Here is a 27072-nt window from a genome sequence, read left to right on the forward strand (position 1 = left end):
CGGCCTTGGCTGTGACTGAATGGGAGAACACCAGGCACATCGTTGGCAGGAACCCTTTGCTGTGCCATTCTCGACAGTGCTCTTTTTGGTTACCACACTCTGCATTTCTCTGCAGGATGCATGGCTGTGCCTTTTTTACAGTGGAACACCTCTGAGAATGCTTGAAAGTTCTGCAAAGATCCCATCACCCTAAACAAAGAGAAGGAACTTATGTATATGGATACAGTGCATGGAGATTGTTGCTCTGAAAAACAGAAAGCTGTGTCCATAAAGTGATTCAGAGTCTTATCACTCAATTACAGAAAATGGGATACTTTACACAAGGGGAATGCAATTAATGTGACTAATGAAAGGCTAGAACAGAGAGTGAGTCTGGGTTGTGTATTGGCAAATTCACCTGGCTGAGTAAAGCAATGTACTCCTCAGCAGTGGCCTACAGGCTATAGAGAAATTCTGAGTGTTAGTCTAGAATTATCTGTCTGCCAGCACAGAGCTGCAAGTGAGAAGCCACCCTCCTGTGCTGTGCAATGGGTGGAACCAAGTTAGCAGGTAGTGAAACCCACCTGTATTTCAGAGGGCTGTGAACATCTGTCTTGATTGACTGGCTGGCATATTCTGGTCTGTAGGAACCACACCAAGCCTAGAGGAAAAGGAGTAATAATTAGCAGATCAGTATTAAAGGGAGTTCAGTTTGGGGACTTGCTCAGTGCTTTTCAGTTTTCCCTAAGAGCCCTCCCTCTCTGTTACAACATAGTTGGGGTATGGTTTAGAGAGGAGGCAGAATAGATACAAATATTGACTAATTAGTTTTTTGTTTTATCAAGTTCTTAGATCAAGATCTGATGCTTTGGGATCGATATATTAGCTCTTGATTTCACCCCTGTGTTTCCTCAAACAGATGAGCTGAAGTCCAAGAGTCTGAAGCACAACACTTAGTGTGTTGGCCTACTGTCAAATATTTGACCTACTGTTCAATATCTGTTACTCTAAGAGTGTAAAAATATGGGAGCTTCTCATCCAGGCTGAAGGGTGAAATTCAACTCAGCAGACTTACTGTTTCTGCAAGGTAATAAATTGGTATAGAGGAAAGTAAGTGGAATCTGTAGCAACATCTGGGATCTGAACATGCATTCCTATTTCAAAGCTGCTGGCTCAGGCATTCAGATTTCTCCAGCACTTGTTAAAAAATGGATGAAACCCTGTCTGTATCGAAAGCAAAAGAGTTTCTCATAAATGTTAGTGGAGTCAGTATTTCTGGTGTGAGTTGTTTGCCCCTGGGAGCTGTTGTCTGACATGCCTGCTTGTTGGTAGGTGCCCTGTTTCTCTCTATCCTCACTGCAGCAGGTTTCAGTAATCCCTTAAGAAAACTTACTGAAAACTCTTTCCTCTAATCATTACATCATGTTTTTCACATCTGTCTTGAGGATCAGTGGTGAATCACTGTCCAAGTGGAGCTCGGGATTGATCTCTAATCTTTAAGACAATTTAATGGACATTTTTCATGCAACATACAGTGGCTGCATCCAAGTGTTCTCACCTGGGCAAAGTTGAGGAAGAAAAGCTGGTTGTGAGACAGATTCAGTCCAGGCAACTTTGGCTCCTTCCCTTCCCGTTCCAGCCACTTTAGGTAGGCCTAGAAATGACCATGGATTCAACTCAAGGAAGGCAGCAGAATGGCCTGTTCAGGCAGGATGGGTACTTTGAACTGTAACTAATGAAGTCAACATGTCTTCCTTCCTGTACTTTTGTAGTTTTTATCTTTCTCATACAAACAGTACAGCTGATTTCATGACAAGGATGTCATCACAGCTACTCTGTTGGATTTTCTAGCAAAAAACCCTGAACCCACAATTTGCATTTAGCCTTTTAAGTACAGTGCAGTCACCTCTGAAATGAAAACTGCTCTGGCCCTTATGGACCATCAGATTGTACTGTGTCTCAGCAAGCAAGCATGACAAAGTGTAACTGCTAATGCCATGTTTAAGTAGAGCTGGTGATATGTATTAAATCAGTGATGCTATGGAGACTGGATGCCCATGAAGTAAAAGCATCAGCTTTCACCCACTTTTTCTACAGGAATTAAAGTGTTAAGTCTTCTCCACAGTTCTGTGATGATCATTTTTATCTCTTCAGGTAACTGCTGATAAAATAGGAGGTAATAACCTTGCTCAGTGTTAAATCCATTACCTGTTATTGTTACACATTAATTGGCCAATTTTCTTTTTTTAGGTATATTGACATAATCAGACAAGTTAATGTGTCCTCGTGCTGCTTAATTTCAAATGTTCTGTTACCTTCTCTTCTTAGCTGCTGAGGTAGTCCCAAAGCACACAAAACAGAAAAGGCTGAGCTGAGGGTAAAAATACATCCAGAACCACAGAAGATCAGAAGAATCTGTATGCAGGCAGCTTCTGCCATGCCACACTATGCTTCCACATTGGAATAGCTTTTAGAACCAAGTACATACTCACTTCAACAAAGTAAACAATTCTAATGGTATCCCTGAGAGTCAGAGTCATCACTTTAGATTTATGAAAATTCAGGATGTTCTACAAACACCCTTTTAGTGTTGCCATGACATCTGTTAGGATTCCAGCTCACACCTGAGCTCCAGGTGGAAAGAGCCTTTGTGCTGATAATGACTGTTCCTGTTCATAAGGATGGATTAAAGATACTGGACGTCCCTTGAGTCTGGATGCTGACTTCCTCTGGTAGAGCAGGGGAAATATGGTGATATGCAGAATGTTTGTAATGTTTGTAACAGATAAAACCATGCTGAATGAAGAGTTTTTCAGCCACAGCGTGTAGGTGGTGCTCTGAAATACCAGGTGCAGTTCTCTTGTTTTGAAAATAACTGACTGGCCGAAGCAACAGTTTACCTTGGAGAGAGGCAGGCAGTTCTGAGATTATCAATCCCTGCAGCCTGCTTTCTTGCTCCAAGGAAAATAAAAAACATCAAGCTAGAAGCAACTTCTTTGTGCTATTTTCCTAAAGCTTATAAAGCAACAAAAGGAGGTAGGCTTTGAGAGACAGGCATTTTGGTAGATACGATCCCTCTTGGGAAAGAGATGGTATTTCCATCTATTCTTTTAATGTCCTACTTGACGTGTGACTTCCAAGATCAAAGATGAAAAGCACGAGAGAAATAAACTTGGAAAGAACAGTTGTTCTGCTTCATAATATCTCCAGACAGTGTTGCCAAGAAATTAGTGCTCTGTTGCCATGTGAAAAGCTGTTTGAAGTCGTGCTGCCATTTCCAGAATTAAGGGCTTTGGAAAATGGTGTTTTACCTTTTTCCTGTGCCTATTTATGATTGTTGTCCTTGTTTACTGGAGACAGAAGTAAACAGCATCAAGCATTGTAGAACATCAATAGCTGGAAGAATTAGGTGGTGTCCTGCGTGCAAGAATGCCAGCAGTTCCACACTGTGATTGGATCTGCTGGGACATAAGCTTCTAGATGTATAAGTGAGGATTTAAGCTTTTGAATATGGTAATAACATGTTAGCTGACATTTTTATTTAGGGCAGAAGAAGTAACCCCATTGCTGAATCCCACTGGTAAAGTTAACTCACAGGATATTTGAAAGTTACCTTGTAAGCCTGTCGGACTCCTCCATTGTCTGCAATGTTTTCTCCTAATGTGCTTACTCCACTGACCTGTAAAAGAACAATCATTCAAACACTAGCAATCCTAAGAACCACAAGCTGGGCCACAGTCACACATCACAGACAGAGAGCCCTGTCTGGAACAGAAGGGAACTGTGACTTTGGGCTAGGGCAAAGAGAGAACGAAAATATAAAACTCATAGGGTAAAAGCTGGAGATTAGAACACAGAGAACATACATGACTATCACATGAACAGAATGTGGCAAAATACAGTAGCAAACACCAGATTTCTCCCCCTTGCCTTGTGAAAAACCACCTCACGGGGTCTGTCAGCAAAAGCCCACATGGGCCCAGTTCACCCAACCCCACACAGATATTGCTGGTTTTCTAGGCTACACTACTATTCCCAATTGACAAGAAACAAGCCTTGTTTCTTATTTCCAGAACAATGAGCCTGTAGTGGGTGGGGTTTTATCCTTATTCTCTGTAGAGACCCTCCATTTACACTGGTTATTTTTCTGTATAAAGTGCAGTGTGGCCCTGGTGGGTTTGACTCACGTTTTGTCCTCCCGCGAGCTCCCATGTGTAGTTCCCGTACTGATACACCATGCAGAGAGACTGCTCCTTGAAATGCATCGCTGAGAAATTGCTCCACCAGTCAAACATGTTCCCATCTTTATCAAAATTCCTACCTGTGTGAAAATCCAACAAAAAAGGAACGTTTTGAGTGACAGTATGTGAGAGCAACTGTTCTTCTCTGTCATGTTAGAGCTGCACTTCCTTCCCTCTTTCCTCCTTTGATTTAGATGTCTGTGCTACAGAGATTTACCAGAACTGTTTCTGGCAATTGATCCTGCTTTGGCACAAAGGAATGGACAAGATCACTTGGGTTCTCCTCATCCTGCTTCTCTCTTATTCCATGGTTTCCTGTTCAGCCAGCAGCCCTGACCTCAGTTATTACACTGAGCCCTAGATTTATTTCAAATTGGACTATGCAGACAGAATTTGACAAAACCTTCCATCACCTCTGAGGTGTCTAAGGTGCTTATTCTGCATCTCCACGTGACAGAGCTGAGGCTCATGGAGAATTATATTACTTTGCTGTGCTTGTATCACTCCCAGACAGTGACTTTGTGGGTGTGTGACTGTGTGTGTGGATACTTCAGTCAACAGCAGTGTGTAACTTTCATTTCTTACAGTGTAATGAGTGCAACTGAAAGAACAACATTTCGTCACTTATCTTCTCACCATTGTCATCAAACCCATGAGTAATTTCATGCCCAATAACCATCCCAATCCCTCCAAAGTTCAGGGCCTGTGGTTGGTGTTTGCTGAAGAAGGGGGGCTGTAGAATCCCAGCAGGAAAAACTGCAAGGAGGGGAAGAGAGAGAGATACTGTAAGGTAGCTTTGTTTTTGCATACTTTGCAGACAGATTGTTTGCTGAGTTTAAGCATGAAGAAGGAACATAACATATAAATTGATTAGAAACAACACCATGCCTCCTCATGTGAAATTGTTTCTCTCTTGAGAAATAAATGGCAAATGACAAGTTACTAAAGGGTTAATTTAGCACATCTGCAACTACAGTATCTCCTTATTTGAGAACCAAGCAAGTTACTTAAGCCAGATACTTTTATATTACTTATAAGTGCAAAGCTGTGGAAGAACCAGGCTTCTTTAAGACCCCAGTTACCTGCCCAGAAAGCTGTCTCACAGCTGATGATGATCAGCATAAACCCACTGTGGATAAATAAGAAGCCTGAGGTTGCCTCACTCTAATAGCAGGTCCCTGCTGCATCTGAAGGATTTGGCCTCTGCTCTCCTCTCCTTGGTGCTCAGAATTCAGCAAAGACTCTATGGCATCTGCAGGCTCAACCTGAACTGGCTGCCTGCACTGGCTCCAAGAGCATGGGGAACTAGACAAGTTCACTATGTCTGAAGACCTTTTCTGCTAAGAACAAGCAAGGTCAGTCTAGCAACTCTAAATCTGACATTCTGTAAGCAGAGGCAGGGTTCTCTAGTCTGGTATGTCTCTTATCAATATAGTTTCAGTACCATCTGTACAGATAGAAAACTGGAGAGTTGCCCATGTGTTTACCAGGAATGTGGAAACTTGAGTACAAACAGCCCAGAATATCCTGTGAGCATTCTCTGGTCTGTGAAGCTGGCACTTGTATAGTAGCAGTTACTGTCTCAGGCTTTCAAACATAAGGCTGTTTCAATTACAGTATATAAACTGTGCCTGCCAAGGGGGGGGTGGTTGGGGGGACAGCTGAATATTCATCACCAAAGCAACTGCTTGAAAAGAATAGCTTGCCTAAGTTGCACAGGTTTTCTATAAGGCCACAGACAGCTTTGCCTCTGTACAGGGGTCTTGCATGTTTGTGGTGCAAAAAGTAAGGACTTAGTTCCATGCAGCTGTATAAAACTGTTGTAACCTACCTATCTGGTTCCGATTGGGGGAATAGAAGGCATTGACCACTGCAGCTCCAATTATCCATCTGAAAAGAACCATTGCACACCAGCTTAGTCAGGCTTTTCCTCTTTTTTCAGACATTCTCCTTTTGAAGGACTGTTGTTTAAAAAAATGCAGGCTGCATGCAGGGAAATAACTAGTGTCTCGTCTGTGGGCACCTTTCATCCAAAACATTGCCAGGTTAAAGCAAGAAATGCTTTTGCTCTTGAATGTTTAACAGCCACATTGGGATAGGATGTGGTTTACCAGCTCATCTTAGGAGTATCTGAGCTTGAGATTAAACTAGTCATTTACATTGAAACGAAAATTAGCCTGTGAGGACACTCTGAGCAGCAGAAGGCAGTTACTCAGTTTGGATGTTAAGACCAAACTTGTCTATTGAAAAAAAACATAAATGAGGAAGCAGAAAAAAATGGTGTTATTTAGCTGATTGATCACAAAACTCTCTTGGTGAATTATTCATCAGTAATTCATTGGAGGCTTCTAATTGTCTGCAGTGTGTGCCCATGTTTTGAGTTAAAGCCTCACAAGAGGGATAGGAAAAATGAATAGGCTTTGCAACAATTAACTTGACTGATGTTTCCCTTTGGACTATTTTTGTTTGGTTGCTTGATAATAACTCTGTTATTTTACACTTTGTGAAGAGGTGTTTGAATTTCTGACTGGATTCTACTTTCCTTTGTCTCAAGACATTCTCTTCCAGCATCACAGAGGCTGGAGGCCTATTAGTGAACAACACACCAAGTGCTTCCTTACTTGTGCCTTCCATTATAGTGGATCTAGCACTAATGTATTCAGCAGTAGCTTTGCCAGATAGCTGTGCTGGAGGTGCCTGGCTCAGGTGTCTGGCTAGCTCATAGGGAGGTGTATTTCTCACAGAATGCTGGTGAAAATATTTTACATGTGTTTTCCCTCTGGATGTAAACTTTTAGAAGTTCTATGACACTATTGATCTCATCCCCTCCTCGCTGAGCTGTCACAGCTTTTGTGTTAAGTAGTTTCAGTGTAATACTGGAATATGTAGCAGCTTGATGAAGGTTTAGATTCCATGAAAACTGGATGAATTCCTACCCCAAGAGGCAACAAACTCTACTTGTGTAATTCCAGGAACTAATGTAAAAGACCTCAGACATAAGTACTCTTGGCTATCCCCAGCACAGGACTTCAACAGGAGGACCATTATTTCAGAGTTTAGATTGCCTGGAGCATGCAGTCTGGAAACTTACATGTCTTGGTCAACTCTCTCTCGAAGTTTTTTCAAGCTCTTTTGAGCTCCAGCTCTCAGGTTTTCCAGAATGTTTTCAAAGTAATTGTGCTCACTGAAGTTTAACTAAAGAAACAGATATCCAAGTATATCAGTAACCTGTGCAGAGAGAGCAATTCCCCATACCACTAAATGTATCTTCTAAAAAGTGTTTTGATTGAAAGGTATAACTTCCTACTTAGCTCTTTGCATGCATTTATTAAAATGTTCAACACAAACAGTTTTGCATGCTGTCCACTCACTTGGAAGTGGCAGTTGCTCGGGTATAAGTACACCAAGTGCCAAGAAAACAAGTGTAGGCTTTACATTGTGGTACTTATGGAGGCATGCACAGCATACTTACATTGGCATATTCCTGATCTAGTTTTTCATTCTGATCTTCCAAAATATAATCTGGATAGCCAATTTGTTCTTTAATTGCTGCTGCCTAGAAGAAAAGAGTTCAATGTTTCCTCTTAATTGTGTTTTTTGTTGGTGTGAGGTTTTGTTAAGAGTTTCAATACATCTAATAGTTCAGATTCTTCATTGCTACTGTCCACCTGTTCGTGAGATACTAGATGCAAATATTTCAAGACCTTGTTGAAGTGAACCCTACTGCTTAGGAGGACTTTTTAAAGTGTGGAACACACAGTTTTCCTCTCATCTCCTGGTGCCCAGCCACTATGGAACTTGCACCGTCTGACAGGGACTGAGTCAAGGAGAAGTTTGGAGAGTTTTCTTTGGAGGATTGCTTTATATCATGTGGTCATTCCAGTTGATGCCTTTGGTGCCCTCTTCTCATTTATATCATGGTTCACAAGAGTCATTAAAGGAAACAAATATGTGAGCTAACAAAGGATGAAAAAGAACAATGTAACAGGATAATGAATAACAGGACAGGGAATGTGAAAGGTTTGTTTTCCTCTCATTTGTAGAGGAACTGGGAATAGTGACGCTACAAAATTCCAGAGAGTTCATGATGGAACACTGAGGTTCCTTGTTATCTCTGACCTTCTCACGGGCTTTCTCTTTAGATGCCTCATCCATCCACTGTAACTCATCTAAAGTCTCGATGAACACTTCACGAATGTTATCTATTAGGTCTCGGACCTAAAAGAGAGGCAGTAAGAAATAATCATTTACATGCTGCTTTCCCCAGGCACAGCTAAAGAGGGGTGAAAAGCTTCCTACTGAAAGATGACTCCCCATGGTACAAGTAAAACATGGTACTCTGCATTTAAAAGAGCACAATAAATGAGTTCTTATGCCTTCTGACTCTTGACTGATTGCTATCCTTCACAGGCAAAAGAGGTTGAAGATGAAGGGACACGGGCACTGTAGACACTGGATGTACAATAGTATGAAGGGCAAACTACATACCATCCTCTTGCTCTCACCAGCAAATGTCTCCCTGACATACATTGCTCCCACTGCATTCTCCATGTTGTTGTTGACATAACTCACACACTCCCTCCAGCGGGCTTCTTCCAGGGTTGTCCCATAAAGTGCCTGCAACACAAAACCCCACGGGATTAATTCTGCCTACGCAGCTCTCTTCTAAATCCCTGCCTAAAGGCAAGACCAAGGTTTCCATAGTTGTGATTGCTATTCTTAGACTTGTTTGGGAATTATATGACATAATAAGTACAGTGCTTTGTGGCTATGTTTGGGAGAGAGGGAATACCTTCCTGTAGCTGGCCCGAGCATCCTTGAAACGCTGACTCAAGCTGCTGACCCGATCAATCACCAGCCGCCAAATGAGGTAGTTCTGGATGGTGCTGTGTGAGGAAACAAAGCTGGGTTTAATCCTCTGTAAAAAGCAACACTAGGGCAGTCAGAGGGGGATCTTAAGTTTTGAATGGAGATAAGAAAGCAAGTGATTGCTGCCAGTTATTAGTTTCACAGCATCTCTGGGTGACCTCGTTTATTAGGCTGGTTAAGTGTAGAGGCCTCCAGACTGAGGACTGTACTACCATGTCTGCTGAGAGATTGTATGGGGTTTTTTGTTTTCCCTTTTGGAATGTAGCAAGAACTAAGCCTGTGGTGCATTTTTTTTTTTTTTCCTTCCCATTTAACCTTTTCTAAGCATGTAAGCAGGCAAGACACTAGTACCATAGTACCTGAGGATCTTAGGGCCTGAGATGCCATTATCCATCTCTTACAGTGAAGGGGTGTTGCTTTTCTTGGAGAAGCTCTGGCAGAACTAGCAAGTGGGCCCAATAGTTTACACTCCTGTAAAACTTCTAGTGATTTTTTGACTTGGATATTCTCCAGTTTCTTTACCTTGCTGAGTACTTTGAGATGATAGCTTTCAGCTCTTGCAGATAGGGCATGCCGTATACAACCACCTCTTCTTCTGGGTCAACCTGAACACTTACTGAAGACATGACACCTTGGATGAAGAAGGTCCAGTTAAATTCCTAGGCAGGAAGACAGACATATACCAGTGCCAGGTGTTTAAGTACTTTAGTAACTGTCTGGACTTTCTACAGTCTACGGGATTGAATGCAGTTGCTAGAGTTCAGTAGAAAAATGCCTTGCAAGAGACTCTGAAGGCCACATTAAGAATGAGAATGCTTTTCTACCTGTCTTTGTTGTATCACTGATAAATTCACAAAGCCACTTCCAATTGGCATGGTAATAAGAGGAGTCTGAATGTATGAGACTGCTCATTAAACACTTACATTCAATGCAAACTTTTCCTGTAGCTCCTTTAAGGTCATTTTGTTGTACAACAAGGTTACATCGTGCCTTTCTTCTGCTGGGGTAGTGGCCTGAAGACAGTCACAAAGTTACTACTGGAATCAGCTGACACTGCAAACATGCATGTGCACATATACACACTCAAATAATATATGAATATTCAAATCTATTCAAAGAATAACCCAGTGTATCTTGGAAAAGAAAGCTCCTTTGATAGTGTCTGTGCTGCTTTCTAAATTTCAGTACAGAAACTTGGGTCTCCCCTATCAATAATGTTTCAGTTATATGTTTCTCTATTCTCTTTAGAATGGAAGACTAAGCTCCTGAAGGTTTTTAAGGTGCTGTAGGGTGGTTTTTAGGGACCTCGAAGAATGCAAGGGAGACAGCACTCATAATAGTGTATGTTTAGCAGAAGATGGATTATCCTGCTTTAGGAGACTCCCAAAAATAAATGTGGCTGGGACTAGAGCAGGCACAGTAGCAGTGTATACAACACACATAACTGCACACACAGGCTCAGACTTATGGGCTGCTGATGGCAGAACAAGTTTTCCTGCTGCTTTCTTCTAGGCCATGGGTTTTCTGGTGTGTTGAAACCTGCTGCATGAAACAGCAAGAGATTCTGCCCCTCACTGCTTACCCCCAACATCCTGACAGGTTCTGGATTTCTGTACTCACATTTGCAATCTCTGTTTCAAGCTCCATAACCTTTGTCATTTCCTCTTGGACAAAGGAATCGTCTTTAGACATATTCTTGTCTTCCCGGATCATTTTGGCAATGGTGATCATGAACTGCAGGTAAGCTTCTCTCACCTGCACGTGAGAAACAGAACATGTGTGTAGCATTGGGAACAAGAGGCTTGCTCTCCATTGTTCCTCATTCATCAATGCATCCTTTGTACTGTTTTAGCTTTACAGAGTGCTGTAAGTTGGGCCCAGGGTCACAGCCTTGTCTCCAATGCAATCCTCCCTACTCCATTTTCTGCAGTGTTTTGTTTTTTGACTTTTTCCTGCAATACCCAGGACCCCAGTTCATCCTGGGATGCCTTACAGTGCAGTTGGAGTCAAAATGCAGAGTGAAAGCAACAATTTCTGCTTCCCTGTGCAATCCAGGTCTCTGGCACTCTGAGTTAGAACTATTACTTAAGCAAAGAGAAGGCTCTCTGCTTTGAGTTACACTGTGGGAACAGGGATCTCTACAGCCAAAACACCAGGATAAACATGCAAGGTTTAAGTTCTCTGAAAATAATACCATAAATCTTTTAAACTCTGTTTTTACTGTCTGAGAGAAAAGCTCTGTCTTAGATATTTCCCAGTGATACCTTTATTTCTAACAGGAGGGTATGGCTGTGATTTATGCCTCAGAATGGACCTGGGAAAGATATTTGGCTGTTGAGGGAGTATTTATCTCTGACACAGGAAATCTTACTACTACCTATTCTTGTTGCGTGCTCCTCTTCCTCTGTGGATGCTGGAAACCAGATAAATACAGTAACTGTTGTGAAATTGAGTCTGAGCATTTACATGGTGATGATTTGTGGTTTTTAGGTTCAATGCTGGGGCCTTAATCAGGCCAGACTCCCACAAGCCTCAGTAGGAGTTTTGCCAAAAGATGCTGGACTGAGCACAGGGGGAGTTTGGGTCATCAGAGTTTGCTTCATTGTCTGTGGGAAGTGAGCTGTTAAATAGCAAACAAAAAGGGGTTGTGTCTCCTCCTTAATCATCGAGATTAAAAACACAGCCTTAGTCCTTCTTCTTTATGGCTTCAAATTAAAACTGTATTAAGCTGTACTGGTTTTCTTTTGCTAATTTAGGATTGTCTATGTGCTGTACCAGATTTTCTACCTTCAACAAGTCACTCTAAGTCTGTCTTTCACACAATGATGCATAAATATCCCTCTTTTCTACTATAACTGCCATTATATAGGTGAAACATGCAGAACAGAATCCAGTTCCAGCAGCTGTCTGCAGTTCCCAACACAACTACATGGACACTGCTTTGTATCATAAGACAGATTAACAGAAATTGGCAGTTTAAACGTGATTTTTATTTTCCCATAACCTTCTCATCTGTATGAACTGGCCAGCTCTGAGGAGGCTTCATATTTACACAGTTGTTCAGGCCTTTTGTAAACTTTACAGAATTTTGGTATAATTAAGAAAAAAATGTAGCAGTAAATGTCAGTCCAGTGCTGATTATCACATAACATCAAGATTCATATATTTCAGTCTCTCAAAACACAGGGATAAGTAGTAAGATTGTTTTAGCAACATATAGTAAATAAATTACAAGGAATGCTTACTCTTTGGTAGTTGCCCCCATTAAAGTAGTAATCCCTGGATGGCATTCCTAAACTTGGCTGGTCAATCTGAAGGGAATGATACATTTCTTTAGTTAGTGATGAACAGGAACTAATGTCCAAAGGCATCCTTTAAAAGCAACATGAAATGCTGTTATGTGCCATTCTTTGTGTTGGAATGACAACACTACACTCTTACCAAAGAATCGGGAAACTTTAGCTTTCTAGGAACTGGAGTGAGAGGGAAGGTATGACTTTTGTCTCTGGGTTTCTACATGATGACAGGATGGATACTTAGTCTGGGTTGTTAAGTAAAATCTTTCAGTAACCATTGACATCTAGAAGTAAACTTAAGAAAACTTCTCTTCAAGTTGCTTGACTTGAGGGCTACACCATGCACAAGCATCCAGGAACAAACTCTGAAACAGTACTTACATGTTTTACAAACACAGCTCCCTGCTGTACATTAAGCCTCAACATTTTGCAAGTCACAAGAATTTACATCTCTTAAATCAGCAAAGGTCCACTGACTTTTGTTTCTTTAACTGCTACTATAAAATGTCTCACAATGTGACTTTGAAAGAGATCTCTGGGTACAGAATTGTTTCATCTATTTTGTCAGCACTCTGCATACCCACTGACTTATGGAAAGTATCTATGTGCAGTGTAAATAACTAACCAGTACAATTCTGACATAAAAGTAGCTTCCTGCAACACTTTTTTCTTACATAAATGATGTGTCTGCTGGAATCCCTGTCATCATTCCACACAAACATGTCAATGAGGACACGTTTGTTAAATCTGGAGTTCATTACGGAGAGCTTCTCTTCCATGCTCCAGTTTGGCTCTGGGAGATAAAAGGGAAAATATACATCATTTATCAGTATGTATCAGGACTGATTAAGTTACACAGCTTTCAACCTTACTGCTGAAGTTGTTCTGAACCAGACTGGACATGATGTGAGAATATTTGTACAGGACATTGCTATAAGAGCCAGAAACTGCTATATCATTCTTATTGGCCTTATCTGTCTCAGTGATAGAAAGTAATCAGTAATAAGCAATTGCCTATGCACAGTATAAATCACTATGACCTTCCCTAGTTAGGTGGTTATGCTCCAAACCCTAACTAATATGCATTAGAACACAGCTATATGGGTTATTGATTTTGTTTTCATTATTTATGTTGGGTCTTTAGGCTTCCTAACTGTCTTGTAAGTTCTCATTAATGAACAGTGCACGTTTTGATATGGGTATTAGATTTGCCCTCCCTTATTTATACAGATCACTGCATATGTATAATAAACTGACTTTCTTTATGAAGAAAAAGTTAAATTGGAGGACCTAACTCAATAAGAGTAGTCTCCTTGGTGCAATAAATCTGACTTAATACTACTGAACTCTTCAGGCACAGAATTACCTTTGGTCTTATTCCAGTCTGCAGAAGCCACTGGCCAATCTCCAACCATTGTTAAGGCCTCTAGCAGAGGCAATGAATCTCGTTGCTCTATAAGACCTGAGAGATGAAAAACAGATGCTATATTATTTTCATAGTGAAAAAAAAGGAAGAAAATTAGATAATAGTCCTAGCAGTTTAAATCTGAAACTGAATTTGTCATAGCAGAAAGTAAGAGACACTATGAAATCACCTGTCTCCTACATTAGTCTTCAGACAAGCAATGAAAATACTTTTATTACATCCAGGACTGACTTTGACTTAATCAGTTTGGAAAAGATGAAATGGGATATGTTTCTGCATTCACAAGGAAAAGCTCTGCATTGGTACCAGTGGTATCAACCAACATCTGTCCCTTCTACATCTCAAATGGTTGTATTAAGCCCCAATGATGTACCAAGGCATCTTCATTCATCTGAAGAGTAGACTTCCAGGCAAGGCCATGCAGATAAGATAGATGTTGACTGAACTTTAGCTGAGAAGTACATTGGTACTTTGGTATATTTGGTATTGAAGAAGTGAATCAATGGAACAAGAGCAGACTCACTCTCATTCATGCATGACTTGTAAAGTATTTTAGCCTTCTGAAATGCTTCTCTGTCTCCTTCATCTGAAGTCTCCAGCACACCTGGGGAAGGAACCGTTGCAGTGAGATTTTTTGCCCTGGAGAGCTTTGATCTTTTCATAGAAATCACTAAGAAACCAGGGTTATGATAAATACTTGTTGTAGGCTTCAATTACTGTGAAACTAGAGTGCTCTTTAAAGAAACTGTTAATGAAAAAAGCGTCAGGAAGAAGGACATGTATGTGGTTTGTCCTGCTTCTTTTGAAGTTAGCATCACATCACCTATGGCTAATTTTTAGTGGGAAATGTTCCCACAAATGGGTGTAGGGAGAGATGCAGAGATTAAAGAGCTAGAGAGAAAAAAATCACAATCAATGCTTCTCTTCAAGTTTATTTCTCTGTACAATGTCCAGTAAATAACATCTGCAAGTAAACACAAGTGCACAAGCAAGGACAGAGTAGCCTCATTCCTACCTTTTAGGATGATCTCCAGCTCGTCTCTCAGGATGTCAAAAATGCTGTATCTGGAGCTAGTTTCTGGGATGACATGTCTGTTCAGCCAGCCCCCACAGGCATACTGGTAGAAATCCTTGCAAGGGTCAGCTGTTGGGTCCATATTCTGAATTATTCTAGCAGCTAGGTATCAAAATTGGAGAGTTGAATTCCATAGACTAACCAGTAACCTCTGGTACTACCAAAGAAGCTGCTTGGCAAGAAGGCAACTTGCTTAAGCTGCTTATAGTGGCTAAGACCCATTCTTGTGTGTTGTGACTCAAAGGATCCTATTTTCTGCTTTAAAATGCAAGAAAGCAGCTGACAGCACATACTTGCACTGCAATTGTACTGCTTTACAGAGGGAGCTTCTGAATGGCAGAACTGTTCTGTCACAGCAGAACTTCAGTTTTAAACCCTTAACTATTGTTTACTGAAGTTCAGTAGAACTAAAAACATGCAAAACATCATCCTGGGATAATTCATAGTAACAATCATTACCTGCTGTAACACATCCAGGTGTTGTACATATGTTGCCTGAATTGGTGCCATAGTGGGTGTCTGCAGGGAGAGGAAAAAGAAAGCAGACAGAATTAGTTGCTTTGGAAAGAAACTGCTACCAATGTCACTCACCAGCAGCCCAGTGACAGCTCTGTTTAGTTTTAGAGCAACTGAGTGAATGTTAGTGCCAGTAAAAGATACCAAATGACAACTGTGAAGAAATCCATTATCTACAGATTTATAAGGAACATTTATTGCAAGCAGTATCACAACAGCCTTGACAGTGAGTTTTAACTCTCCTGGAAGAAGACAACAGGTTTTTTTACCTGTTAACTGCATCTACAGTCTTTGACATGTACTGGAAGTGTGAGACCTTTTTCTAGATAATCTACTACGATGCTTTGAGCACCTGGGCCCTTTCCTGACCTTCAAAGTCACCATGACTGAGAGGTGTAAACAGAGGACAAAAAGCCTATAGCTGGATTACTGCTTTCACACTGTTTTGAGTCAAAGATCAAATTTGGAAAAATAAGTGACTTTTACTTCTCTAATTATGTGTGTTGGAGGGGTGAGAGGGTAACAGAGAACTTTTTATGCTGAGTATTAATGTGAATACATTTGTGATGCTGGTCAAGTCACTCTCTTGTGTGCTGTTCACTACAGAACTGGAATGGAGGGTGTCTAAGCCCCCCAGCCTCATGAGTGGCCTTGGCCCTGGGCACTGAAGATTAATTTTGCTGGTTTAACTTCATATTTGTGGAACTGAGCTTAGTATCTGCTTACATTAGACAGCTACTTGGTTGCACACTGGAAAGCAAAAACTTGACACCCATACTTTCCAACAGGCTTTAGATGTGTTTTAAGCTTTTTTTGATCCTTACACTAGGATGTTTGCAGAGAAGTTACTAAAGAAATTTCTTCTAATGAAAATAAGTGTTTTACATGAGAACAAACAAGATTACAGTAATTCAGATAGAAATAAAACAGTAGGGAAGAAAAGAGGGCTTTGAAGTTCATCAGTGGAAGCAACATAAAAAGCCCCCACTGTGACTGGGAATGTAACATTCAGGGTTGAGCTGAGCACTGTCGTGCTGTGTGGGAGTAGATCTGCATTAGAACAACTGCATGTGTTATAGCTTACTGTCTTCATGCAATGAGCAAAATACATGTAACAACTTGAAGCTTCATATAGTGGGGCTGAGCTTTTTTTTTTCCCCTACTAGATGAAGCTAAGCCCAATTTGTGGAGTTTCTTAAGCTCTCTCATTTTTGTAATCAATAACCCCAAAAGCCCAGGCTATGTTCAAGACAAAGAAACAGTAGTGCAAAAGCATGTGGAAACTTTCCATCAAGGAGAAACAGCAGCAGGCACGGTGAGAAAGGTAACTGTACTCCATGTCTGCTGTACTTCTCTCATTGCTCCTCAGGGATCAGCCAGGACTCAAATGAAGCCTTTCTTTTCTGTTTTCTTACCAAAGCTTCTCTTTAATATAACCTGACAATGACCGACTTCAGTTTCCGGAACCCAACTGCTTTCAACAAGATTCTAAGTCCTTACATCCAAACAGCCCTTGTGATTGTGAAAATGTAATTGAGCTGTATAAGCAGGGAAGCCAAATCTGTTTTGAAACCTTGGTTGCACACTCAGGGCTCTGAAATGCTGCCATAAAACCAGATAATTAGAAAAGGCTGGTGAGGGGCTCTCAGCTTACTTCTAAAAGTGTCTCCTTTGTTTTTCTATCAATTATCTCTTTATGCCTCAGTACCATTCCTGACAAAGAACCAAGCCAACCTGACTCTGTATGAGATATGACCAACACTGCCCTGCTTTGCTTCACAATGTATTTGTTGGGTCTTGCTCACTTGACTGAGGCTCTGTCTACTGCACCTCTTGAACTTCAGATAGCTGGAAATGGATGTAAAACAGGCCTTTTAAAGTCTCAGCTAGACAAATCTGTGCATTTCACTTTCTCAAACTACTTTGTTAAAACAATTGCCCAAGGTTGCAGTGTAAGTATTTTTCTAGACATTTATTTTTCATCTCTGGTTACATAATGCTGACAGCTATGAAGTTCTTTCTTGGCCCTCAAAATTCAGAGCCTCTGCAGGAGTACCCTTACATTTACTTCATTAAAGTCATGTTCTTACTCTGTTGACAGTCTTCTAAGCAGAAAAGAAACACTGGAGCCTCAGCAGACTGAAGGTTTTCCTCACTTTCAGTCTGACAGTGCACCACCCAAGAATTAATAAGGGAAGGTTTTAATGGGGCTAAATAAAATTACCTTAGCTGTGGGACTACTCCAGAAACAAGAAAATGAGGGAAAAGAAGTTGATCCATACACTACCTCTGGAGTCAACTGCTCACCTGAAAAATGGCAGAGCTAAGGCATGCTTCAGACCCTGCTGCTGGATTCACTGTAGAGAATTCTTTTGTCTTAATTTGATGTTACAAGAAGTCACTGAACAATGTTACATTTACTGGTCAGCAGCAGGATGTAAGAACAACTTCTGAGATCTACAGAGCACTGTAGTCCTCAGATCATCTTTTGAATGACAATCTCTAAAAACAAGTTGTTTTTTGCTGTGTTACTCAAGTTCCTTTTTAAACAACAAAAGCGAAGCAAAGCATCCTGCACAGCCTCTGAAGCACAGTTTGTGCTTAGTGTTTTCCCACTGTGCATTTCGAGGACCACAGATGGCTGGGGATGGCACACACTGAAACAATTAGATCCACAGTTGTCATCAGGCAGTCAAGTGTGACCTTTACCTTTCAGCACCTTATCTGTTTCTCACAGATCTCATCTGCAGAAGTGCTGCCAGCACTGCGACTGCTTTTGTTGCTATTATAACGGTGAATTGTTTGCAACCAATAATGTAATTGCCAAATTTAGCATTTCTTCCTCTGAGAGGTTTGTCTATACCAGCCATCAATGTCCTCAAATGGACTCCATAACAAGTTTTTGGTTCTATTCCACCTTTCTTATGATTTCTTACCTCTAGTCTATCTATAAGCATGGCTGAGAGTTCACTGATTCTCCCATGAAATTCTGAGTGTTTGCCCACTTTTGCTGTCCTGTATGGCCTGTCACTCCACATTTACATTCATGTAACTGCATCTGAGTACAACTGAGAAGAGTTTTACCACTCAAATGTCATTTCATCGTGACTTTTGTGTTTGCTGACACTTCTTTCAATTCTCCATCTCCTTTGAATAGCTGCATCATTAATGAACTAAAAAAAATGACTAAGTATCAGTCTAGGAGACAAGCCAGATTTCAGCCACAACTTTTTCTTAATGTGCCAGTGACCAGTGGAGATATTGACCCTAGTCAGCAGGTTCTGCTGTTCTCGTGCCTGTTAACTGCATTCACAGCGTAGGAAATGCAGGACCATAACATGCCTTCTTGAAATCCACTCCCAGAACAAGGTGCTTCCTAGTCCAAGTGCTGCATTTCTCTTTGTCTATTTGTTTGCAGGCTGCCTAACAGGACAAAGCATGGATGCAGAGACGTGTCCTTGGGCTTTCTAAGAGCCTATCTAGGAGACCTGAGTTAGCACAACATGTGGGGATGCAGACAAACACACACACAAATCTGGAAGTCTTACTTCTGAGAACTGCTTCAGACTTGGAAGCAAGAAAGTGAAAAAAAATCAGTTAAACTAATAACATCCCTTTGAAGCAGTAAGGAGCAGAAATTAGGTGAGAATGGAAGTTGGTTGTAACTGAGTTGTCTGGAGAAGTCACTGGCTGTGACTTGATGTGTCAGCTAAAATAAGTGTTGAAACGTTCTTCAGTCTGTAACCTTTCCCATGAGTGATGAGATTTGGAGTTTAGTAAATATTTGTAGAACATAGCTGAGAGAGAGCTGTGAAAGGGCTGCAAAGATGGATGTGTGGGTGTGATGGAAAGATTGAGAGCATGGTGTATTCAGATTCAAAATGGAATTAATTCAGTTCTGTCTGCTCCCCTTTCTGTGATCACCCAAATATTACTGTGCATTCCATTTTCTTTTAGTTTATTTAGATGAGGTTTTATGGATATAAAAACTTCTTGGGATGTCAAAAAATCCCTAAACTCCTTCTAGAACTATAAAACTGCATTGCTAGGAGAGCTTCAGCATTTTTGTTATCTGGGTATACAGATAAAAACAACAGTCAGTGTTAATATGTGTCACAAGCATTACTGCTGTAACCAGAGGCCTGCTTCATGCAACACAACGGTCTTCTGCAAGCTATACACAAGCACAACAAAAGCATACTCCCTGAACCATTAGCTAAACAGAATTATTTCTTGGAAGCCTGTCTGGGTAGTGTTATTCTGATACATGCCATAGAAAGATGGAGTGGCAAATTGGAATCTGTGCTTGCTAAACAACCCAGCATCCTGTACACATTTCAGAATTAACCTTTGAGTGAAATCAGAAAGAAAAGAATCCCAAAGATAACATTGTTGGTTATATCACAAGGATGGTGCTCAGCTACAGAATTTTTTTCCCTGTTGCTGTGTGCAATTTACATTTGTTAGCTCTGAGTAAAATGCACTTCTGACTTGAGAGACTTCAGCCTTTTGACTGAGCATTGGGTACAGGCCTAGATGTAACATCAGAACAGAACCTAGTGGAGTGGGCAAAACTTTTCAGGAAAAAAGATGTCCCTCTTCTGCAAGAACAGTCACTGGTTGCACTGAAGAGCTCATTCTTTCTCAGTTTTAGATGCAAATAGTGCACACAGGCACTCATCTAAAAGATGGTATAGACTAAAGTTCCTACTGCCCCATTCCTACCTGTGAATTATCTAAAGCTCCTGGAAACTTTAAGGTATAATGATATCTTGGTGTCTCCTGTTGCAATAGTACAATCTACACACCAAATGTAAATAGAGCAGCAGACACTAACTGTAGATCAGTGCTGAAAACATTCTTATAAGTCAGGAGAAAACATCCAAAAGGAGCTGCAGGTTGCACAGGGTGAGCAGCACAGTGGCTCTGCAATTGCCTTGCACTCAGCGTGCTCAGGGATGTCTGAAATCTGGGAAACACCTCCAGTGAAAGTTTAATTGCTGATACAAGCTTGCAGAGAATTTAGATTTTGTATCTGCTTTCTCGCAGGTAAGTCTTTGGTAAAAGAAATGTCACAGATAGCTCTTGTGTGACACACACAGGCTCTTCCCAGGGGTTTGGATGACACCAACATTTGGACAAATATCATTAATACCTGAATTCTGATTTGCCTGAACCCAAGAAGCAATATGTAGAGCAGATTTCTCAAACCCTTTCTGCATGCAAGCCACAGAACTCTGCAGAGATCAATGTTGTGAGAAACTCCTACCCTAGGACATAGCTGAGCTAACAGATAAACAGAAGCAACTTTCTGATGGATATTATGAATACGAAATACGAGATTTCATCTACTACTGGAGGAAATGCTGGTGACTTTCAATCACTGCTAGCAAAAGGAGTTAACAATAAAAAGGCTTCTCTTCTCATGAATTATTACTCAGAATTGCGCAGCATTTTACTTAGAAATGCTGAAGAAAGCAGTTGAGTGCAGGGATAAGGGCAGGAGAAAGCAATGCCTTGCTTCAGTTTTGCTATTCATACTTCTTAGTTTGAATCTAATGTTTTAGCAAAGCTTCTCAATCCAAGAGGCATTCATGGAAATGACAAACCTGAGGCAGGTGCTGCTACCACTCACATTAACTGCTTTGCAGGATTTTTAAGTAGGACTTTTAATTTGGTGTGCTGGTTGAAAAACTTAAGTTTTGAGAGTAAGCACATCTGCAGGTCCTATATTTAGGCAAAGCACCTCACAGTAATCTGCCTCATCCTCAGGCTTCTGGCATGATGATTGCATGGAAGTCACTGGACCAAATATCCCTTAGAGATCAAACTGCCTGATAGAACATAAAAAAATCTTCCTCAGCAGCACACTGGCTTTTTTTTTTTAAAGCTTTCACATTGTAATAAGCAATCTCCTCCCCAGATCTGCCAAGCAGCTGTTGCTTTGTAAGTCCTGGCAATAACGAATCTCGACTCGGTCTTCTATAAAAAAGGAAATGGCAAGCCTTACACACACACACACCTTCCCCCTCTGAAATAGTGCAACATTTTTTACCTTTGCTAAAACGGTGCTGAATTCAATAAAATGCAGAGAATGAATTAACCATAGTCTTACACCACAGAATGTAAAAATGACATCAAATCCAATTTAATCCTCTCTGTGCATGAGCCTGGAACAAGGCAGAGATAGCCAAGTCCCTCACAGAGGTCACCTCACTGTTTCACTGTATTTTTGTTTTCATTTAGCTCTGCAAAAAGACTTGTATGTTGCTTGCAGAGGAAAGAGGAGAATTATTCACAGGTTCCTTACCTCTGGTGCTGGCATACAGGATCACCAGGGCGACCACTGCACAAGTCATGAGGAGCAGCAAGACAGCCAGAGCGAGTGCCACAAAGCTCCAGGATTTCTTCCCAGATTTTGTTGATTTTTCCACAATATCCATTTGACTTTCTGATTTCCCCATTATTGTAACTCTAAATTGAGGAGGGGAGGGTAAGAAAGAATTAACAGCACAGCTAAATCAATATAGGGAGAAATGCATCACAAATCGGGGAGAAAAAAGGAAGCAGAATAAAGGCAAAGACAGATAAAGAAAACTTCCAAATTATTACATGTATTTGTCCATTTGATTGTCCACAGATTTGCCAACCTCATTCTCCATCTCCTGTGCCTACCCGAGCGTCTGCACTCAGGGTGTGCTGCTGGGGGGCTGTTCTGGACTACACTACCCTAGGCTCTCAGTGGTGCAGTGTCACAACTTCAGCAGCCTGCTTTGGGAAGTATGGAAAAGTCTCATGACCAGGTTGGGCAACTCCTTTCTCCCACACAGGGAAGGAGGGGAAAAACTGCCTCCTTCCACTTCGCACTTCAAAAAGTATCTTGCCGTTTCTAAGATTCTTCCTCTTTTTCCTCTGTGGGTACGAGGAGATCTGTCGAGCTCCCTTAACAGCAGCACAATCCAAAAAGAGATCCTTCCAGGTGCGAGTGCCTTTGAGCTGTGTCTGCTCCGTCCTTAGTACAGATGAAGGGTTGGGAAAGTAGAAGGCTCCTAGAACACGTGTCAGCTCCCAGCTCTGCAGGAGCCTGTGACCTCCAGCTTCTCTGTCTTCTCAGAGCCATGCTCCAACTCCTGAGCTCAGCCGGGTGCAGTTCCCAGCTCCAGGCAAATGCTCCTGAGCAGCCGGGGAGGAGGGGTTGCAGCACAGCAGCAGACAGGGCTGGGCACTGCGAGCAGCACAAGCTGTGCTCCGCTGCAGCTTCTAAGTTTCCTCTGGCTTTTCTGAAATCTGCCACCAGGTTATTTGGCTGCTGGGCTCACAGAAGGAGTGTGAAGTCAGAGAAGTGCAAACCTATTGAAACCCTTTGGCTCTGAGAGAGCTGGCAGCCTTTGGGTGTGATATACGGGAACAGCATCTTGTTTGTAAACACACTGATTTATAGATTGTTGCAGGCTACACACAGAACTCTTTTATGCTACCGCTTGGAAATCTACCTGGTGACAAGGGGGAAGACAGTAAAAGCAAAGGCAGGACAGGCATGTGATCTCCATGGTTTTATTTTATTCTTTTTCAGAAATTACTTTGAAATAAGGGAGAAGCAGTTTGGGTTTTTTTTCCCCTGCAGGCTGGTTTGGTGAGCTCATGTAACTCACTGCCAAAGTTCACACAACATAAATTTTAAGGCTGGTACCTCTGGACCTGAGTGCTTCCCCAGCACCCAGTGTGTGCTCAGGAGGAAGTGCTGAGGGCAGTGCAGGGGTTTCTTTGTGGCTGTCTTGTTTACTGGGAACTTACAGGCAGAGCGTTCCAAGAATGTGAACGCAGACCTGTTTCCATGAATGGGGTAGGAAACAATGAATGCCAGTTTCTTCTGCCAGGAGTCTGAGTCTCCTCTCCTAGTCAGTATTCTGCCTCAAAGCCTCTGTGACAAGTTGCCTTTTTTTTTTTCTTTTCCCAGTCATGTTATTTTAGGCTTCTGTCAAGTGTGAAGGCAGCTATTCTCATCCCACCATCTGAAGAGTAGTATAAGAACACAAAGATCTGAAAGAACTGCATGCGCTTGCAGATCTTGGGTGTCCATATGTGAAATCTAGCTACAGAAGGGAAGGCTGCTTTTAATTACAAAGCTATCCATTTAATGATGAGTTCAAGTGATCTCTTTATTTCTGTTTGCAGGAAGTTCCACAGCTAACAAAAGTTAGTTTCCTATGAGAACATTCCATATTGCTGAACATCTTTATTGTTACCTTACAACGTAGCTGGCTCTGAGAAACATCTACTTAAGGTCCATCACGTTACAATAGACAAGTACCTCACGGGTTCTGATGTAGTTATTCTTGTAGCATGGCTATAGGACACTGAAGGGCATTATTTTTCCCATTTCACAGGTGGAGAATCAAGGTTTCAAGAATCAGAGAGTTTGGTTGCTATTGTTTCTATGTGTGCCTATTGCAGACATTGTGACTAATATGGTCTCTGAGGCAAGGAATGCTATGAGTGATTCAGAGTGCTGACCCTACCCCCTCAAGTAATCAAGAGAAAGAGAAATAACATCTGTAACAAGTGACTTGAACATGGTCCAAAGCATCTTAATTGAGGCTCTATATAAGCACCCAAAAATGTGGGTCTCCCTTACTGTCCCCAGGCGGTTCAGAGTGTTCAGAAAGCGTTGAGCTAAGCACCAGGGGACAAAAAGGGACACAGTGGGAAATAGATCAAAAATCTCTTCCTGGATCTCTAATGGCTTCACTTCCTTGTAGAGCCAAGGAAAAAGGTGTGCTGTTTCCAATAGGAAGTACAAGGAACTTTGGGTGTAGCAAGGACACTGGCTTGCATTTTCCAAAGGGTTATGTTAGGCCAAGCTGAACATTCCACTGGAAAGTCAGTAATGATAAATATTTTGTATTTCTTTTATTCTTGTAGTTCAGCTCTGAAATAAACTACTTGGAGCTGTAACGAAAATACTTCCATTGTTAGTTCTTAGGCAGGTATCAGTTACACACGGTTGAGTTAGAGCTGAGCCTGGTTTGGGTTACAGAATGTCAGGAAAGCTAATGCTAAAGGCAGTCAAAGAGTTGTAATTAAGTATGTGGAAGCAGAATTGTGCCTTTAGTATAGACATGCTGAGGGTGGGAAGACTTGCATGTTTTGTAAATGATGTCTGGGTGTGAGAGGATCTTGTTCCATGATATATTTCTGGTTTGTGCTGACGTTTATGAGGGGAGACGTGAGCTCTAGAATAGACACCGATGGACACAAAGATGGCAGGAGTTTAAATTGCTGTGCTGTAAGAATTTTTTTTAATGAAAATGCTTCTCTTCTGTATGAGAAGCATCAACCAGCAACTGTAAAGGACATATCTGCAGAACCATTAATTTTGATTGTCTCAAGCAACTTTGTGTGGTCGCTGAAATAGAGTAATCCATCATTTTGACAGTTCTCTACCAGTGCAGTGAGGTTCATTGCTTCTAAGGGGAAAAGACTTATTTTGGTCTCTGACACAGCTTCAGTATCACCTTGTAGCCTTTATGGCAGAGCAGATTTGATGGTGCAAGGTGCAAGTGGGTTCTTTTATCGTTTTTGCCCTAAATCTCACATTCGACTGAATTATTCCGAGTTTGTTTTGTTTGGTTGGTTGGTTTTTCCTGCAGTGCATTTCACCAGGAATTGCTAACAGAAGTTTATATTCTTTATACCCCAATGTGGAAACTGAGGCACAGGAAAGTGTTGTGACTTGTCGAAACTGCAATGGCAGTCACTGCCTGCAGAAATTTTCATGTACTGGTCTTTCGTCTGCGGGTCTAGTTCACAATTCATTAGACCTTTGTTTTAACAACTAGCTTAAAAACAGTACCCTCTATTTAGAATAACATGAAGGTGTACACTGAACTTGCAGATTTCTTATAGAAATGGAGAAACAGGGGTTTTCAGTTATTGGAAAACGTGCTCTTTCCCCAAAGCAATGTACATGTGAAACCTGAAGCAATGGGGCAGCTGCTGTTTGTATTGGGCTATTTTGAAAGGACTTTTCCGTTTTTGCTTGCTTTGTAACTAAAGAAGTTTCTTCTGTCCCTGGAAGGTGGATTTGTACCAATCATTTGCAATGGTTTTTAAAAAGCCTTAAGTCATAGATTTTTTTACTCTTGGATCCTGGAAGGGTGGGCCTCGAGTAGCCAATCTGGATGACAGTCTCCTTTTGGGATGTTTTTTACTGTAAACTTGAAGACCCCAACTATGACTATTTATTAAAGAGGTGCTTCCTCAGGCATAAGACATCCCAAACTGCACAGAACTAGTGTGGCTCTGCTATAGAGAGAGGGAGCTGGTCTGGAGTTTTTATGCAATGTTTTTCTTCTTGGGAAAGCTTCTCAAGTCTGGGAAGAATTTATGGTTGAAAGGCTTCAGTTCTGAACAGCAAATAGTCGAGCCAGACAAATGAGGCACTACTTGATTTAGGGCTACAAATAGTTTTGTTTTCCTATTAGCATCTGGAATAACCATTGCTATACCTGGAACACTGCATTGGTGGAAGGTAGTATTGAAGGGTACTACTACCTTTCTCAGAAGTCTGGTTGCTATGTTTTAGTTGCCTACAATGTCAGATTGACCTTCAGCTCTTCACTTAGATGAAATTCACTCTGAAGATAAAAATGGAAGGACTGTGCAGTTGGTGATTACCATTTGTGATGTGTACCTCAGAAACCCTGTGCTAGGATTATATGAGAATATATTACCTAATTTAGTTCCCTGTCATCCTGAGAATTTGCACAGTCTTTTCTCACTGCTGACTTATGACTTTCTCCCAACAATTTATTCAGGTTGCACTAAGACAATTTGTTGCATTTAGCATGGATGTAACTGGATGTGCTGGGTCATCTGAATAGATAATTCTAATGATTACTGCTCTCCATATACTTCAAGAAACTCAAGAACTGCATGAACAATAAGGTAGTCATTTCCCAGCCAGTGCTCTGGGATTCTCCTGCAGATATTAAACAGCTATATCAAATGTGTAAACAACTCAGTGTCCTAAAGCAATCAAAACCCAACAGGACACGGCGCTGACATCGTCTTTAGTATGATGTGTCTTAAGTAGTGTTACCATGGAAACAAGGTATCCAACTCTGTTACACTCTGTAAAATCCATGTTAAGATGTGCAAGAAAATCCCATTCCTATGGATAGTTCAGTGCTTTGTCCTGAATACTTTATTCATGTAAGAAATCACATATAAATCTTGTTTTTAGACATAACGGTCTTTTGAACATCAGAAGAAAAACAATGAGACCTTAGTGGTATTCCCCTTAAACACAATGACTTCTGCACTGAATTTCTAAATGCACTTTGCACTCAGAAGCAGGTAAAAATGGGAAGTTCTCTTACCTCTGTCTCGTGGAGAATGTTTTTCAGATGCAGAGGTCAGGTGACGTGCAGTTTCTGGGGTGTAGTGCTTGTACCTTACAAATGACAGAAGATAGTTCCATTTTCCAAGGTTGTGGCAGGATCAAGAGCTGTAGCATAAAAGAAGGTAGAGAGGTCTGGTCAGTTCTTTTATGTAGTAACTGCTGGAGGTGCCTTACATCAGGAGTGGAACCTGGCTCTAGTGATGCAGAGAGGTACCCGACTGCCCACTAGAACAGGATTTGGATTTCAGCTGTAGCTCTGTCTTTAG

The 27072-nt window shown here is 41.3% G+C and overlaps 1 protein-coding gene across 1 annotated transcript; it reads right to left on the reverse strand.

Annotated features, from left to right (window-relative positions):
* MMEL1 (membrane metalloendopeptidase like 1) lies at positions 1-22103 on the reverse strand. Its single transcript, XM_010206883.2, has 23 exons — positions 22015-22103; positions 21713-21876; positions 15346-15405; positions 14827-14988; positions 14335-14415; positions 13752-13847; positions 13060-13178; positions 12335-12400; positions 10710-10844; positions 10013-10102; positions 9612-9748; positions 9013-9106; positions 8709-8837; positions 8340-8438; positions 7693-7776; positions 7312-7415; positions 6052-6110; positions 4857-4976; positions 4167-4300; positions 3593-3658; positions 1538-1633; positions 564-640; positions 1-189 (listed from the first exon to the last, which is right to left on the reverse strand). Exons 1-23 carry the CDS (start codon positions 22062-22064, stop codon positions 90-92), a joined length of 2322 nt encoding a protein of 773 aa, XP_010205185.2. The 5' UTR covers positions 22065-22103; the 3' UTR covers positions 1-89.
* Positions 22104-27072: the final 4969 nt, after the last annotated feature.

Source organism: Colius striatus, chromosome 21 (genome assembly GCF_028858725.1).
Source record: "Colius striatus isolate bColStr4 chromosome 21, bColStr4.1.hap1, whole genome shotgun sequence".
NCBI classification, from domain to species: domain Eukaryota; kingdom Metazoa; phylum Chordata; class Aves; order Coliiformes; family Coliidae; genus Colius; species Colius striatus.